Here is a 17,420-nt window from a genome sequence, read left to right as displayed (position 1 = left end):
AAAGGCAACAAAAATACTATTTTGAAAAGACTTTTGTATCCTCGTGTTCACTGCAGCATTATTTATAAAAGTCAAGGCATGGAATCAACCAATCATTAATGGATGATCAGATCAAGAAAATGTGATATATGTACATAGTGTTATTCACCATCAAAAGAGGAAATCTTGCCATTTACAACAGCATGGGTGGAAACTTGAGGGCATTATGCTCAGGGAAACAGTCAGACAGAGAAAGATGAAATACTGTATGGTGTCATGCATATGTGAATTAAAGGAAAAGAGAAAAAATGTGAAAAATGGGTTCATGTACAGAGAGAACAAATTGGTGGACGCCAAAAACAGGAGGGTGGGGTGGATGCGTGATGGAGGCCGTAAGGTGCAAATTTCCATCTACATAATTAGAAAGTTGTAAGGTTGCAGTGTACAGAATGGTGGCTGTGGTGAAAAATACTCTATTGTTTATTTGAAAGTTGTTAAAAAGTAAATCTTAAAATTTGCATCACAGGAAAAAATTGTGTAACTATTTGTGGTGACAAATATTAATGAGATCTTTGTGGTGATCATATTACAATACATATATATATATATGCATACATACATATAATTCTTGAGACAGTAAACATTTCTTTTTTTTTACTGCCTACATATATGCCTGTCAAGCTGCCATAAATTAATATATTTTTATTTAAGTTGTCATACGAGTTTGCCTGTTTCCTAATATATAGAATTTTTGGTTAAAAATTTATTAATATCTGCTCATATATACTGGAGTAGGAAATGGCAAACCACTACACTATTCTTGCCTAGAGAATCCCATGGACAGAGGAGCTTAGAGGGCTACAGTACACAGAATCACAAAGAATTGGGCACGACTGAGTGACTCACATACACACACACACACACACACACACACTCATATATTAAAAATCATCTAAATCCCCCCAGCCAAAAGAGGCAGTTGTAAGCAAAGAAAGCAGGCTGTGTAGCTTTTCTGACGGCTCTGAGCACAAATTCCACTTTCTTAGCTGCCCTGCTAAGTACCTATGTGGCGTCAGGAAGATTCCTTAACCTCTCTGGCTCTCGGTCCCTTATGAGTAGACTGGACCCAATAGGGCCTGCCCCTGTGCCCAGTGGGGCAGAGAAAATGGGGGAGACACATACATCACGTAGAGCAGGGGTGCTCCATCCAGTTTGGCTGTGACCACAATGGTGACTGGGTGTTGGGCACTGTCCCCCGGGGGTGTCATTCCCACTTGACCTCAAATCCAGCCTATGGAGCAGGTCCTGTCATCATCCCCATTTCACAGATGAGGAAAGTGAGGCCCAGAGGATCCCACGTCTCACAGCCCCTGACTCGGGAACCAGGATTCAGGCCCAGGCCTCTGCTCCCAGCATTGAGTAGGGGAAAAGAGGGGAGAACTGGGGAGAGGCTCGAGCCTGCGTCTGGGAGGGGATGCATCGGAGGTGAGGTTGTGGGGGTGATCCAGGGTGAGGGGAGGAGCTAGTAGACTGGGTGAGGACTCGGGGTGCAGGGAAGGAGGACTGAGCCGGAGCTGGGATGGCCCACTGCCTGGATGGACACTGGCCTGGCTAACGCTGAGCACCAGTCCCGGGTGGGCCCAAGTGCTGAGGTTGGACCCACGGCAGCACTCCCTGGGCAGAATCGAGGAACCAGGGCCTGGTTGGGCCCCCAACTTACCCAGGGCCAGAGGAGGTGTGGCGTCCGGAACCAGGCGGCTCGTTCCCACACACTGTACAACACGGCCTCAACAAAGGATTGGAGTCTTTCCCAAGTGACGGGGAATTGCATGGAAGGGTACCAGCCATTCTCAGGAGGATGTGGGAAGATGGGCTCGCCATCCCAGTAAAATCCTTCACTGAAAGAGGGAGAGGAGTGTTAAGGGGCCCAGTCCTAAGAAGGGCAGCAGCCCTAGGCCTGGGAGGCAGGCAGAACTCAGCAACGTCAGAGCATCAGGGCTTCTGTCGCAGACAGGGCGGCGGTGGGCAGATGAGAGCTCTGTGGACAGAAGGTGTCACATTTCAGCCCTGCAGGATCTTGGGCACATGACCCTGAAAGGCCCATGATTTTTCAGCTGTTCTGTGGAGCACACACCCTCTGGGCCCAATTCCTTCACATGGATCAGGTGCGATTCATGTGATCATTCATTCTTTGGGTGACCTCTGGGCCCATCACATCTTATTCCAAGGACCCCGAGCAGGGCTGGGACCAAAACGAGGCAAGCGAGATACTTGCCTTGGCACAAAACTTTGCGCTTGCAAAAATCTCAGTATCACCATGATGATATTTTCACACTTTTGAAATAAAAGGTAATGCAAAAAAAAATCATGATGAATAGAATCACAAAATTCTACACAAAGATAGAGCAGTAGTAAAAAATCCTCCGACTCCAATATAGCTTGGGAGGCTCTGAGCCCAGGAAGGAACCTCAGGGCTCCGGCAGCCCCCGGTGAGGGTCTCCCCATTCATGCTGGGCAGCGAGGAGGCACACAGGAGAGCCCATTGACCAGCCCACGGGAATGGCCACTTTGAAACACTGTGAACCTCAGTCTCCTGATCATAAAATGCATGCAGATCACTAAGAGGACTGAGTGAAAGCAGCTAGTGGAAAAGCTGAGAAATACTGCCAGGTGCAGAGTGGAGCCCAGTGCCAGCAACCTGCTAGTGAGTCCCCCCCAGGTTCCTCTCCAAGCTGCCCTTTCATCCCACCTCCCCTGCTCACGAGGGCTCAGCCCCTGCCCACAGCCTCCCAGGCACAGAGGGCAGGGGGAATGGATGCAGGGCTGCCCACGAGACAGCCCACAGCGGCCTGAGGACATGAAGGCCTTGTCATTGCACCAGGGCCCAGTGCAGCCGACCAACGGCTGCTACTGCAGGACCTTGGCTGGGTGTCCGGGCCTCAGCTGTTCTTTCTGTAAGATGGGTGCTCAGTGCGTGCCCTCAGGGCTGGCCATGAGGGGCGTGGCTAAGCTGGTCGAGGGAGGGTGCTGGGACGGGGACTGGCCCGAGGCAGGTGCTCACGAGCAGTAGCCAAACTGGTCCAGGACGTGTGTGAAGATTTCCTGCTGCGCCGACAGGGATCTGGACCCTCGCCACACGAACTGCAGCTGCTGCAGACCCGGAGGGAACAGAGTGAGGCCCAGGGGCGATACGGATGCCGGCTCCCCTCTCCAGACCCCACCCGAGTCTCCTAGCCGCCCACACCCGCTCCTCTCAGTGGTTCATGGTCAAGATCTCCCTCGCTGCCCCCTCCTCAAGATTCCCCCTGCCCTCCCAAAGCCACACTGGTGGAGGAACTGGCCCTCCAGACGGTGCCTGCCTGCACTTTCGTCTGACCCTCCTCAGGGCAGGACTCTCTGCCAGGGCCTGCCAGCCAGTCTGTCTCTAACTCTGCTTGAATGTCCCCAGACATGGGGAGCTCATTATGGATCATTATAGGTGCAGCAGTGTTTTTCAGTTCTGATGGTGAGAGAGTGGATGAGTAGATGAGGCTCATGACTCACCTGGTTATCCTGCATGACTTTCTTCAGGTTGTAGTTGATCCTGGAGATGATGTGGGCATTGAAGCCTGCTAGGGCAAAGAGGGTGGGGGTCGTGGCGGATGCACCAAATGGGTCCACCTGCCAGGAGAATTGTGGTCGAATCCCAAATGTTTCATAGAGAAACCCGTGTCCTTCTGCAAAGAGATAAATCTCCTCAGTGACTGAATGGTGGCCCCTCACCCACTCACTCTCTCAAGCCTCAGGCCCTTCCTTCTCCAGGGCTGAAATTCTATTCCAGACCAAGCAGGCTCTTGCTGAAACAGATACAAAGTCAAATGATCCATCCCAGAATTACCTAAATCTTCATCTACTTATTCGTGACTTTCATGCCATCCCTATGTGCAGAGATCAAGGTGACTGCAGGAGTCCCCAGATTTGAGAGGCCATTGATTAAACTTCCCAAAGATGCTCCTGAAATATAACATCTGAATACTCTGAGCTGGTGCTAAGTCTGCATTTTAGGATAAGAGAACAAAGACTCAGAGAATTCAAGTGCCTGGTGCCAAGTTAAATGTCCCTTCACTGATGAGCTGGGACACTGGCTCTGGCCCAGAAGGTTCCAGGGTTCTGGTGCAGAAATGGGGTCAGATCCACAAACAAGGCCCAGCCAGGAGGTGGGTGGCTGCTGGGAGGCTGGGGGGAGCCTGGAGCAGATTTGGGGTCTGGTGCAGAGGAGGTGATGAAGACCATCAGGTGGCTGGACTTGGGGTGGGCTCTGAGAACTCAGGGGCCAATGGGAGCAGCAGATGCGGTGTGGGAAACAGAGGAGACCAGGAAGGAGCACCTGGGGAGGAGGGGGAAGCCCTGGGGATGCTGGCTCTGAGATGGGGGGTCAGCAAAGTGGGCAGAGCACACCCTGACCCCAGATGGTTTGTCTGAGGAGGGCAGGCCTGATGGGTGTTGATTTGGCGGCCCCCAATTCCACATTCTGCCTGGAAAATCCCATGGACAGAGGAGCCTGGTGGGATACAGTCCATGAGGTCGCAAAGAGTCAGACACGACTGAGCACCTTCACTTCACTTCAGTTCCACATTCAGAATCTTTACTTCATTCAGGGCACAGTGACCCAGACTAAAGGGATGAACTATCACTAGTCTCACAGGTCATGGCAAGATCGTCCACATCTGCCAGACTTTAAACACAAAGAGCAAATATTAAAAGCAGCAAGGGGAAAGCAACAAATAACGCCCAAGGCGTTGCCCCTAAGGCTAACAGCACATCTCTCAACAGAAACTCTGCAGACCAGAAGGTGGTGGCAGGATAGACTTAAATCTGCAGGTTGCAGATTAAAGGAAAGAACCTGCAACCAAGATTACTCTATCCAGCAAGGACTGCACTCCAATTTGAAGGAGAAATCAAAAGCTTTCCAGACAAGCAAAAGTTAACAGAATTCAGCAGTACCAAAGCAGCTTTTCAACAAACGCTAAATGAACTTATCTAGACAGAAAACAGAAGATGAGATGGTTGGACGGCATCACCGACTCAATGGACATGGGTTTGGGTGGACTCCAGGAGTTGGTGATGGACAGGGAGGCCTGGCATGCTGCAGTTCATGGGGTCGCAAAGAGTCGGACACGACTGAGCAACTGAACTGAACTGAGACAGAAAACACAAGAGAAAGAATAGACCTAAAAGAAACCCAAAACAAGACAGTAAATGGTAATAGGATCACACATATCAATAATTACCTAAAATGTAAATGGACTAAATGTTCCAACAAAAAGACAGAGACTGGCTGAATTGATACAAAAACAAGACCCGTGTGCATGCTATCTACAAGAGACCAACCTCAGACCTAGGGACACACACAGACTGAAAGTGAAAAGCTGGAGAAAGATACTCCATGCAAATGGAAATCAAAAGAAAGTGGGAGTATCAGTACTCATATCAGATAAAATAGACTTTAAAATAAAGCCTGTTACAAGAGACAGTGAAGGATCCCACAGAATGATCAAGGGACCAGTCCAAGAAGAAGATACAGCAATTATAAGTAGGTACGCACCCAACAGAGGAGCACCTCAATACATAAGGCAAATGCTCACAACTGTTAAAGGGGAAACCCACAGTAACACAATAACAGTGGGTGACTTTAAAACCCTGCTCACACCAATGGACAGGTCATCCAGACAGAAAATTAACAAGGAAACAGAAGCTTTAAATGATACATTGGACCAGTTGGATCGTTTCATCCAAAAGCAGTAGATTACACATTTTTCTCAAGTGCACATGGAATATGCACAAGATAGATCGTGTCCTCGGTAACAAATCAAACCATGGTAAAGTTTAAAAATTGAAATCATTTCAAGCATCTTTTCTGACCACGTGCTATAAGAATAGACATCAATTACAGGAAAAAAATCTATAAAAAAAACACAAACACATGGAGGCTAAACAATATGCTTCTGAATAACTAAGAGATCAGTGAAGAAGTCAAGGAAAAATAAAAAAATACCTAGAGGCAAATGACAATGAAATCATGACAACTCAAAGCCTATGGGTTTCAGTAAATGCAGTGCTAAGAGGGAAGCTTACAGCAAAACAAGGCTATCTCAAGAAATGAGAGAACCGTCGAATAAACAACTGAACCTGACATGTGAAGCAAATAGAAAAAGAATAACAAAACATACTCAAAGTTAGTAGAAGGGAAGAAATCATAAATATCAGAGCAGAAACAAATTAAAAAAGAAATGAAGGTGGTAATAACAAAGATTAAAAAAAAAAACTAAAAGCTGATTCTTTAAGAAGATAGACAAAACTGACCATCCATCAGAGAGACTCATCAGGGAAAAAAGTGAGAAATACAGAGACACGTGTACCCCAGTTGTCACTGCCGCACCATTTACAGTGAGTAGGACATGTAAGCAACCTAGATGTCTGTCAACAGATGAAAGGATAAAGACGCTGTGGTACACACATACAGTGGACTATTACTCAGTCATAGAAACTGCTTTTGAGTCAGTTCTGATGAGGTGGATGAACCTAGAGCCTATTATACAGAGTGAAGTAAGTCAGAAAGAGAAAATCAAATATCGTATATTAACACACATATATATGGCATCTAGAAAGATGCTACCACTGAGCCTATTTCCAGAGCAGCAGTGGAGACATGGACAAAGAGAACACACCCGTGAGTACAGCGGGGGAAGGAGAAGGCGGGATGAATTGAGAGAACAGCATTGAAACCTGTACATCACCATGTGTAAAATTAGATGGCCAGTGGAAATTTGCTATATGATACAGGGAGCTCAAATTCAGTGTTCTGTGACAACCTAGAGAGGTGGGATGAGGAGGGGGGGTGGCTGAGAGGGAGTTTCAAGAGGGACCAGACATATGTATACTGATTCAGTCAGTTCACTTCAATTCAGTCACTCAGTCGTGTCCGACTCTTTGCGACCCCATGAATCGCAGCACACCAGGCCTCCCTGTCCATCACCAACTCCTGGAGTTTACTCAAACTCATGTCCATCGAGTCGGTGATGCCATCCAACCATCTCATCCTCTGTCGTCCCCTTCTCCTCCTGCCCCCAGTCCCTCCCAGCATCAGGGTCTTTTCCAATGAGTTAACTCTTCACATGAGGTGGCCAAAGTATTGGAGTTTCAGCTTCAGCATCAGTCCTTCCAATGAACACCCAGGACTGATCTCCTTTAGGATGGACTAGTTGGATCTCCTTGCAGCCCAAGGGACTCTCCAGAGTCTTCTCCAACACCACAGTTCAAAAGCATCAATTCTTCGCACTCAGCTTTCTTTATAGTCCAACTCTCACATCCATACATGACCACTGGAAAAATCATAGCCTTGACTAGATGGACCTTTGTTGGTAAAGTAATGTCTCTGCTTTTTAATATGCTGTCTAGGTTGGTCATAACTTTCCTTCCAAGGAGTAAGCATCTTTTAAGCATTCATGTAAGTAAGCATTCATGGCTGCAATCACCATCTATACTGATTAATGTTGACATAAGGCAGAAACCAACACAATATTATAAATCAATTAACCTCCGATTAAAATTAAATAAAAATTTTTTTTAAAAGACACGCCTGAGAAGCCGTGCTACAGCAGCAGAAGGTCAGAGGCCTGTCCTCTCCCAGCAAGATTCTGCCCATTCTGACCCCTACCTGGGAAATCATCTTGACCTTAGACCTGAGCCCAGGGTGACCTCCCTGCTTCATTCTTCCTCCCCAGGAGCCTGACACTCAGCAGGGGCTCAACAAAGGTGAAGAGGAGGGAATGGATCCAGGACCAGTGAGGTGTGGTCCAGCATGACCCGCCCAACACATCAGAGAAACACTAAACACTGGACACAACCACAAGTGGTGGTCCAGGAAATCAGGGATGATGGTTTGAGAAGACCCCACTGAAAGTAAGATGTACACCCCGGCCCCCTACACACACACACACCCACATCTGGGGGCACAAGTTACAGACAGACAGGGCCAGATGGACCTGGCTGGAGTCCGGTTTGACTGCTGGCTGCATGGACATCCTTGCAGCTCTCTGTGCCTCAGTTTCCTCATCTTGAAAACTGGGCTGTGAACAACACCAGCTGCCACCAGGCTGTTCAGAGGCCCCCAGGAGAAAACAGATGGGCAAGCACTTGGTTCATCCCCCTGGGAGAGGGGCTGAGCTCTCAAGCACCTTGCTGACTGAACCAGGCTTGTTCAGAATGAGACCCTCACCTGCTGGCAGCAGGACTCGGGTAAGATTCAGCAACTTTTGAGCCTCAAATTGGACCTCAGTGAGCGGGAGTTTGTAAGACCCCTCATCTCTAGGACTGCCTCTTGGAGTGAAGGACCGAAGGGATTAAGTGAATGCCTTGTTCTTAGGACAGGAGGTCATCATAAGATGAAGTCAGACCCATCATCTAGGGTCCCGGCAGCCTGGCTGGTGTTGGAAACGGAGCCCCAGAGAATCCCCTGGGGAGGATCCAGGGGTCCACAGCCCTTCCTATCCCCATGATGGGAACCTGTCTTTGCCTGGATTCTGGCTGCTGTGGTTAGGCCAGCAGGGTCAGCTCTGGGGTGTTCAGGACAGTGGGCATCGTGGGTTAAGACCAGAGGTGAGGGATGCCTCTGCTGTGGACACCTGGAGGAGGCCGGGTCAGTGCTTACTCCCTCCCTCTGTGCTCACCAGCCCTCATCAGCCCTGGATTAAGTCCTGGGGACCCAGAGAAGAATCAGACACTGATCACTGTGGAAGCAATCTGTAGTTCATGGTGAAGACGGGAGGTGCTCGAGTATTGTGGCCCCAGTGGAGACTGCCTGGACCATGAGACTCCTCAGCTGAGTCTGGGTGGAAGCAACAGGAGACCTTGTTCTGAAGGCACAGGAGGCTCTGTTATGGGAGCAGGTCAAGGGAAGCAGGAGGCAGAAGGAACAGGCGGTCAGAAAGTGAGGCCTGAGGCTGCATTTTGCAGGCTGGGGAGCTTATATAATAAAACTTAAAGCCCCTCTCTTGAAAGAAAAGCTATGGCAAACTTGGACATTGTATTAAAAAGCAGAAACATCACTTTGTCATCAAAGTGCCACATAGTCAAAGCTATGGTTTTACCAGTAGTCACATACAGATGTGAGACCTGGAGCATAAAGAAGGCCCAGTGTCAAAGAACTGACACTTACAAATCGTGGTGCTGGAGAAGACTCTTGAAAATCTTGGAAAGCAAGATCAAATTAGTCAATCCTAAAGGAAATCAACCCCAAATATTCGTTGGAAGGACTGATGCTGAAGCTGAAGCTCCAATACTTTGGTCACCAGATATGAAGAGCTGACTCATTGGAGAAGATCCTGATGCTGGGAAAGATTGAGGGCAGGAAGAGAAGGGGGCGACAGAAGACGAGATGGTTGGATGGCATCAAAGACTCAGTGGACTCAATGAGCTTGAGGCAACTCTGGGAGATGGTCAAGGACAGGGAAACCTGGTATACTACGGTCCGTGCGGTCACAAAGAGTCAGACACAACTGAGAGACTGAACAACAATTCAAATTCTACTCAGTGCACTCTGTTGGAATTATCCCAATTTAATCTCATAACACCGCTTTGAGGTAGATCTGCATCACTGTCAAATATTTTTCCAGAGGAGGGAACTGAGGCCTAATGAGGTTGCATCACTCGCCCAGGGTCACAGGGCTGGGAAGGAGCAGAGTCAGGAGACAGCCAAGCCGGCTGGTCTAGAATCCACACCCTTATCCCCTGCACTCAGGCACAGACATGGACGCAGTACCGGCAATCACAGTGTTGACTGGTCAGTCTCCTGCTGAGAGGGGAAGATGGAGCCCAGGACGAGGGCTCAGACACCCAGTCCCAGCCCCATGGAGGCCCCAGGGACCCTGGTCTGGGGAAGGGTAATCGAACCTGTGAGCTGGAGGATCTGGTCATCAAAGTGGGTCACAGCCTCGTCGTGCATGACCTGGCCTCCGAGGACAAACTCCAGGCGACCTTCAGCCACGAGCTGGTGGACCTTGGAATGGAGGGCAGAGAGAAGAGACCAGGTTACATCCCTTGGGCTGAGCCAGTTGTGTTTTCTGGGCACATGCCTATAGCATCTCATGGTCCTTCCTTCAAACTCCTCAGCCTCATTTCTTCTGCAAATAGCAGGACGCTGTCTGTCTTGGTCGGCACTGTGTCCATCTCTGAGAACAGGACCTGGCCATGCCTGCTGCTTCATCAGATGTACATACAGGTACGTATGTCCACACCTTTTGCTTTTGAATGATGCCAAAATTATGGGAAACTTGTGGAAAATGTACCCAGAACTCTCATAAATCTTTCTCCAGATTATGTAATTGCTAGTGTTTTTTTATCTATTTCCCTAGACACTCCCACATGTCATTACACATATTATGTTTTTCCTAAGCCTTTTGAAAGTACAAGTTAGCAACAGCATGCCTTTATCTGAATACTTCAGTATGCTTTTGATAAGAACAAAAGATGACAATTGCTATGTAATGGTCAAAACCCAGGATATTTCACATAATAATATGTGTATGTGTGCTCAGTCACACGGTCGTGTCTGACTCTTTGCAGTCCTGTGGACTGTAGCCCATCAGGCCCCTCTATCCATCGAACGTTCTGGGCAAGAATACTGGAGTTGATTGGCATTCCCTTCTCCAAGGGATCTTACCACCCCAGGGATCGAACCCACATCTCTTGTGTCTCTTTCATTGGCAGGCAGGTTGTATACCACTGAGCCACATGGGAATCCCTATTCATAAGTTTCCTATCGAATTAAGAAACTTTGCTCAAATTTTGCCACTTGTTCCACTAATGGCCTTTCTCTGATGTGAGATTCAATCTAGGTTCATGATTTGCTTTTAGGATCAGCTCTCTTTTTCATTCTTTAATTTACAATACTCCTTGAGCCATTCTTTGCCTTCAGAAGATTTACAATTTTGAGGATTTCAGGCTACTTATTTTGTACAGTGGTCTTCAGATTGTATTTGTCACATGATTGGCTAACAAATATTTTGAAGTACACCCATGAAAAGCATTGCCTGGAGGTCCAGAACGTAGGTCACACTTTCAGTGCCGAGGACGTGACCTTGATTATTTCCTGGGCTTCCCTGGTGGCTCAGATGGTAGAGAATCTGCCTGCAGCGCAGGAGACCCGGGTTTGATCCCTGGGTCAGGAGGATCCGCTAGGGAAGTGAAAGGCTACCCAAACCAGTATTCTTTCCTGGAGAATTCCATGGACAGAGAAGACTGGCAGGATGCAGTTCATGGGGTCACAAAGAGTGGGACACAACTGAGAGATTTTCACCTTCACTTTCACTGGGGGACTAAGATCCCGCAAACCTCATGGTATGGACGATAAAATATATCCATGAAAGAAGGGAAAAATGGAAATATACGTACAGTCAAGGGCTGTGACACTGAGCACATCATGCTCCTGGGAGACTGCAGTTTTGATTTGATCTGAAAGTACTGTCTTTGCAGATCATTCATTTGAGAAATGTGGAATAACACCTACCATGTACTGTTTTAAATCTGTACTTGCTTTATTATGGGCACCATTCAGACACTGGGATTCAGTCCAAACAACTCAGAGATAATTGCTAATTTCCAGGGACACATAACTGAATTTCCTGGCTAGGTCTTAGCCAGCAGACACTTTACTGTGGGACTAGGATTAAGTGACTTGGGTCTGGGGATGTCCATGTAAAGAAGGAAGAACTGCCCAATGGACACCCAGAGAGCTGTGCTTTGATTCACAGTACTGACCCAGAACCCAGCTGTCAGCTATAAGCTGCGTGACCTTGAGCCAGTTGCCTGCCCTCTCTGAACCCGGACCAGCTCTGTGCAGTAGGATCAGTGTCCTCACCGTGCGGGTTGTGGGAGGAGTCAGTAGAGTAACCTGTATAGACCTGAGCCCAGCACCCGGCTCGCGGCAGAGCCCATCAGATGGGAGGCTCGTCCTCTCGGCTCCACAGACTGCAGGTTCGCATCCCCTCTGGGGCCTGGGGGACACCCGGCTTCACCGTCTGAGCTCTCTGCCTTGAGCAGGTGGCTGAGCCTCTGAGTTTCACCATCGGCGACTGTTCTCAGGGCAGGTGATGCCTGGAGGGGACCACGCCCCAGAGGCACCCTAGGTGCTCACACCGTGGGCACATTCTGGGCACAGCCTCTCTGAGGAGGGAGGCCACTCCTGCTTCCAGATGTGGGACCTGCAGCTGAAGAGCCAGCCCCGCCTGTGATCACACGGGGACCGAGGGGAGGCCCTGGCCCCAGGCTGCCCCTCCTTGGACCAGGGCCTCTGACCCCCAGGACATGGAGTTAATCAGCCCTGGAGCTTAATCCACAGGGCCTCCTGCACCCTGGCTGGTCCTGGGCTCTGGGGCCCATGGGTCCACGCAGATCGACAAATGAAGTCAGAAGGTGTGGACACAGGTCACCCCAGATTGCCCAGTGTCAGAGGGGACCTCATTCTCACCAGCTGAATGCCTGGCTGGGCTTCCAGAGCTGCAATTATTCAGAAGGAACCAGCAAGGCAGGATCAAACACAACCCTGTCCCCTGGGCATGGGGCTGACCACAAACCTGTACTAAAGGGACCCTGGGCACAGCTCAGCCGGGTTGGGGCCTCCTGGTCTATGCAGCCCCGCCCTGGCCACACAGAGCACAACCCAGGAGCTTCCTGAAGGGTCATCCCCGGGACCCCCAGGGCATCCGCTCTCAGCTGCCTGGTGAGGACCCCCTGAGCGCAGCGTTACCTGGCCTTTCTGCCCGTCCGAGGCGACGCCATCCCACCAGAGCCGGAAATACTCCTGCTCCACAGCGATGAACCTGCGCTTCTTCTCAAGGGTCAGCTCCTCCACCACGGAGTTGTAGACGTTGGTGACATAAGCCTGCATGCTCTCCTGGGGTGGGGAGGGGGAGAGGCCATCACTCCAGCCCCGTGGGGGAAGCCAGAGGGCGTGGACCAGGGACCGAGGAGGAACGTGCAGGGAGACACGGTGTCCGGGGTCCACTGGCACTCCCACCCAGCCTGCCCTAGGCTCCCCCTCCTCCTCAAACAAGGGAGCCTGGTGTCCACTCTCTGCTGGATGGGCAGTGAGCCCTGCACTGAGAGAAGGACCCGGGCGGACCCCCTTAGATGGGAGCCTGCCCCTGAGGAGAGTCATGAGGGGACAGACACTCTATGAGACAGAGGGATGTGCCAGTCCAGTGGGGTGTGCTGACCGCTCCTGCCTTGGAGGACAGATGATTTGACAACAGGGCCCTGGGATTGAGGTCCTTGGACTAAGATGGGCCTTCTTGGAATGAAATGATGGGGAAGTGTGTGTCAGGGCTGAGGCTGAGAGGAGCTGACCCCCTGAGTCGTCTCTCTGGATCTATCTCTTCCCCCGAGGCTGGGAGCCCCCAGGATGGAGCTGAGCGTGCTCCCATCTGGGTCAGGCTGGCTCACCGTGGTGTACAGATGCTGATAAAGGAATGCAGGGAGCCCTGGGCTGGGGGTTAGCGGGCAAGGCGGCGATGTCTGCTGACTTGGGCAGCACCCCACCCTGGGCCTCAGTGTCCCTTCTGTGAACTGGGGGTGACGAGCCTGCTTCCCACACATCAGCAGTTCCACACGCAGGTGGGTGACCACCCACAGACGCTGCCCAGTGAGCCGGGACCAGACTCAACACTCAGCCTCAGGGCCTCTTGCTGCCTGACTCCCTTTAAAGTGAGCGACTCTCTTATTAACGTCTCATGGAAAGTATTGTATCATGATCACAGAGTGGTCGTATTCATTTGTTTCCTTCCTCCTTCCAGAGAGAGATTGCACAGGCCTGGGTAATCATTTCAGTTACCTGCACCAGAAACTTATGGAAATCAGCCTTTCCCTCTTTCCCTCGGCCCTGGTTCATTCATTCACTCAACGAATAATTGAGGAACACTCTCCATCAGTTGTGGCTGGGAACACATTCTCACCCGTGTCCACAGCCAGTCCATGTTACTTGCTCAGTTGTATCCCTCTCTTTGTGACCCCATAGACTATAGGCTGCCAGGCTCCTCTGTCCATTCTCCAGGCAAGAATACTGGTGTGGGTTGCCATTTTCTTCTCCAGGGCATCTTTCCAACCCGGGGATCGAACTTGTGTCTTCTGCATTGCAGGCAGATTCTTTACATTCTGAGCCACCAGAGAAGTCCTCAGCCAGTCCAGAGCCGGGGTAGGTGGGCCCTGGGCTGAGCTCCATGGTGGCAGAGACCCAGGACACAAACCCACTCTGGAGTCCAGACAGAAAAAGAGCTGCAGCTTCAAGAGGTGTGCAGGGGTCACTCGGGGCACCTACCTGCACGGTGTGCAGCCAGCCCACGTCCATGTGGCTGTGCGGAACCACGAATACCCTCAGTCGGGGCTCAGAAGGAGCCCCCAGGGGCCACATCAGGCCCAACTGCAGGAGCAGAGGCAGCCAGCCCCGCGGCTCCATCTCCTCGGCCAGCACAGGGGCTGGAGGACGTCTGCCTGCCTGCGGGCCCCGCCTCCTGCCAGCCGACCAGGCCACCGCCCTTTGGTGGATGGAGCGGGATGGAGACCAGGGGTGACGCCCACACAGAGGCTGTCACCTGAGCGGTGCAGGCGGGGGCCCTCACTGCCTTGCAGCACTCTGCTCCATCTGGGGTTTCCTGACCATCAGCCTTTAGCCAAACCCCAAACACCACCTCCCCAGGGAAGCCTGCCAGCTTCCCTCTGGCTCCCCTCACCCCAGTCCTCATGCCCCTTCCCTAGGCCTCTCCAGTATTTCCCACTGGGCATCTCACCCATCCCTGCCCCCACCCACTGGACTGGCTCCTTCACACTGCCCTGCAAATCCTAACTCTCAGTGTGGGGCCTGCCACCACCAGGAAGCCTGCCCTGATACACTCTCCTTCACATGAAATCCCCAGACTGAGCCTTGCAATAGGTGTTGTCATCTCTTTTGAGTAAGAAAGTTGGCTTCACAAACAGGACCTGACTATCTGAGGTCACACAGGTAGTGGAGCAGCAAGAAGGCCTGAAAATTTCAGAATTAGGTCTGGATCAAGGATAGTGACTTTGGCAAGATGCCTAAGCTCCCGAGGTCTCAGCAGCCTGTCTGTAAACTGGGATATCCTTAGAAGAGCTGGGGACCCGAGAGGGAATTCAAAGGAGATGACAACAGCGGGGTGTCCTTCCTGGAGGGTGGCTGGCATGGTGATGCAGCCTGCAGGGGTCAGAGTGTTGCCTGGGGGTCTCTGTAACCCTGACCTGGAGCAGGGGTCTGGGAGTGGGGTCTTCTGCCTGACTTCCAAATGCCTGAGCGGCTCTTTCTGTCGCTGCCCGACCTGAGACTCACTCTCACTTTTGGCCACCTTGTCCCCTCCCCCAGCAAATACATCTGGAGAACATGGTCTCCAAGCAGGTCTCTATCCTGTCTCTCCCATCCCCTCCCTGGTACTCACCTAACCTGACTCTACCTGGACTTTCCTCCCAATGGGGGTCTTAACAGCGACAGATCCCATCTCACAGATCTGGAGACCAGAAGGCCCCGGAGAGTCAGGGCTCAGGGCAGATTCTGTGACAGCCTCGGGGGCTCGCTCTCCATCACTGGGTGCTTGCTAAATCGCTTTAGTCAAGTCCGATTCTGAAGGACCCTATGGACTGCCGGTCCTCTGTCCCGGGATTCCCCAGGCGAGAATACTGGACTGTGTTGCCATGCCTTCCACCAGGGGATCTTTCCAACCCACTGATCAAACCTGAATCGCTTACGTCTCTGGCATTGGCAGGCAGGTTCTTCACCAGTAGGTGGCTCAGATGGTAAATTCAGGAGAGAGACCTAGGTTGGATCCCGGGGTAGGGAAGATCCCCTTGAGAAGGAAATGGCTATGCACCCCATTATTCTTGCCTGGAGAATTTCATAGCCAGGGGAGCCTGGTGGGCTTTAGTCCATGGGGTCACAAAGAGTCAGACATGACTGAGTAACTAACACCCTTGTCCTTCAAGAGAAGGTAGCATTTCCTTGCAGGGACAGGCTTCAGCACAGGAGCGGTTCTTTCTGGATCAGGCTCTGTTAGGCCCAGTTGTCCAGTGGAAGAGGCTACTTGAGTTTCTGGGACCCATGACCTTGGTTCCTGGCAGCAAATTGTCAAGTGAAAGGGCCGGTGCACATGTGTTCGGCTCCAAGGAGAATCACCGTGAACTCCACAGTGAACCCGAGCATCGTGAGAAGAACACGTGGTCCCTGAGGGCCCCACAGCAGTGCCAGCTTGTGCCCAGGGTCACATGTGGGCATGCAGCCTGTGACCTCTTCCTGATCCTGGCCATAGCGGCTCATGAGAGTGTGAAGCATGACTTGCGCTGAGTGTTCCAGAGAAAGAACAGCCCGACCCTACTCTGTGCTGCGTGGGAGCTTGTAAGATGGACCCACCAGCACCATTTCCACCTATTCTTTGTGACATCAGTGCTGTCTGTCCTCTAGGTCGGGCGGCCAGCCTGGGGCTCAGGATGCCCTGATGGGCAAACTGCCTGGGGCTGCACCCAGTGCCAAGCGCCTCCCCCCAGCAGCAGGGGCCCGGCATCCTCTAGCTTCCAACATTTCAGCTCCCGTGTCTGCCCTCTGGGAGTCTGACCCGAAACCTGCACCTGGACCCTCCAGCACTTGTCCCCTCTGCCTTTCTGGCCTCAGCTCCCAGCCCCTCTTCTGCTCAGTCCATCCTGACGCTGCTGGAGGGCCCACTGCCCCCCTCCTCACGACCCTTTTCCTCCGCTGTGTCCTGGCCTGGAAGGAGCCCCGTCCTCCCAGCACCACAGCTGCAGGGTCAGGGCCTCCCTACAGGTCGGGCCCTTTCCCAGGTCAGGCCCTTGCACGTGCTGTTCCCTCTGCTGGGAAGCGTCTTCCTCCACTTCCTGTCTGGAAGCTTGCTATTCCTCCTTTATTTCTCCCCATCGCCTAGAGATTTTCTCTGGGCCTCCCATCCCACCTCCATAGCACTGACTGAAGAATACAATTCTGTATTAACCTGTGTGCTTGGCCCACACCCTTCTCACCCACCAGACAGGCTTCATGGGCTCACTCTGTTCTCTGCTGGATCAGGACTGGGACCAAAGCAGGAGCTCCTGATCTTTGGGAGGAAAGAACCCAGGGATGTAACTGTCATGGACATGGCTGCCCCTCCTATCATGGACAACATGGGTGATACCCACAGCATGGCATATAAAGCTCAGCTCAGCGGCTCCTCCCAGCTCCACCTCTACCCACTGTGTGAGCCAGCCCCTCACCCCCGGAGCAGGCCAGTGCACACCTCCTGGCAGCCTGACGAGACCCCCGGCTCCTGACCTGTACGGGGAGCACCTGTAGGTCTGTCCATAGGGTGGTTTGGATACTAAGCTGGTGGAGATGTAAGTGACCCCCCACCCCCCAGTGC

General features: G+C 51.6%; 1 protein-coding gene across 1 annotated transcript in view; it reads right to left on the bottom strand.

The window, feature by feature from the left end:
- Positions 1 to 14,467, bottom strand: part of LOC110148609 (epididymis-specific alpha-mannosidase-like) — a 41,548-nt gene extending 27,081 nt beyond the window's left edge. The window contains exons 1-6 of the mRNA XM_070457983.1: positions 14,330 to 14,467; positions 12,764 to 12,910; positions 9,910 to 10,015; positions 3,523 to 3,695; positions 3,041 to 3,129; positions 1,766 to 1,877 (exon numbers count right to left, since the gene is read on the bottom strand). Coding sequence (XP_070314084.1) covers positions 1,766 to 1,877; positions 3,041 to 3,129; positions 3,523 to 3,695; positions 9,910 to 10,015; positions 12,764 to 12,910; positions 14,330 to 14,467 — 765 coding nt within the window. The remainder of the gene's footprint in view (positions 1 to 1,765; positions 1,878 to 3,040; positions 3,130 to 3,522; positions 3,696 to 9,909; positions 10,016 to 12,763; positions 12,911 to 14,329) is intronic.
- Positions 14,468 to 17,420: the final 2,953 nt, after the last annotated feature.

This window comes from Odocoileus virginianus, chromosome 29 (assembly GCF_023699985.2).
Source record: "Odocoileus virginianus isolate 20LAN1187 ecotype Illinois chromosome 29, Ovbor_1.2, whole genome shotgun sequence".
In the NCBI taxonomy this organism is placed as follows: Eukaryota; Metazoa; Chordata; class Mammalia; order Artiodactyla; family Cervidae; genus Odocoileus; species Odocoileus virginianus.
This window is presented reverse-complemented; position numbering and strand designations above follow the sequence as displayed.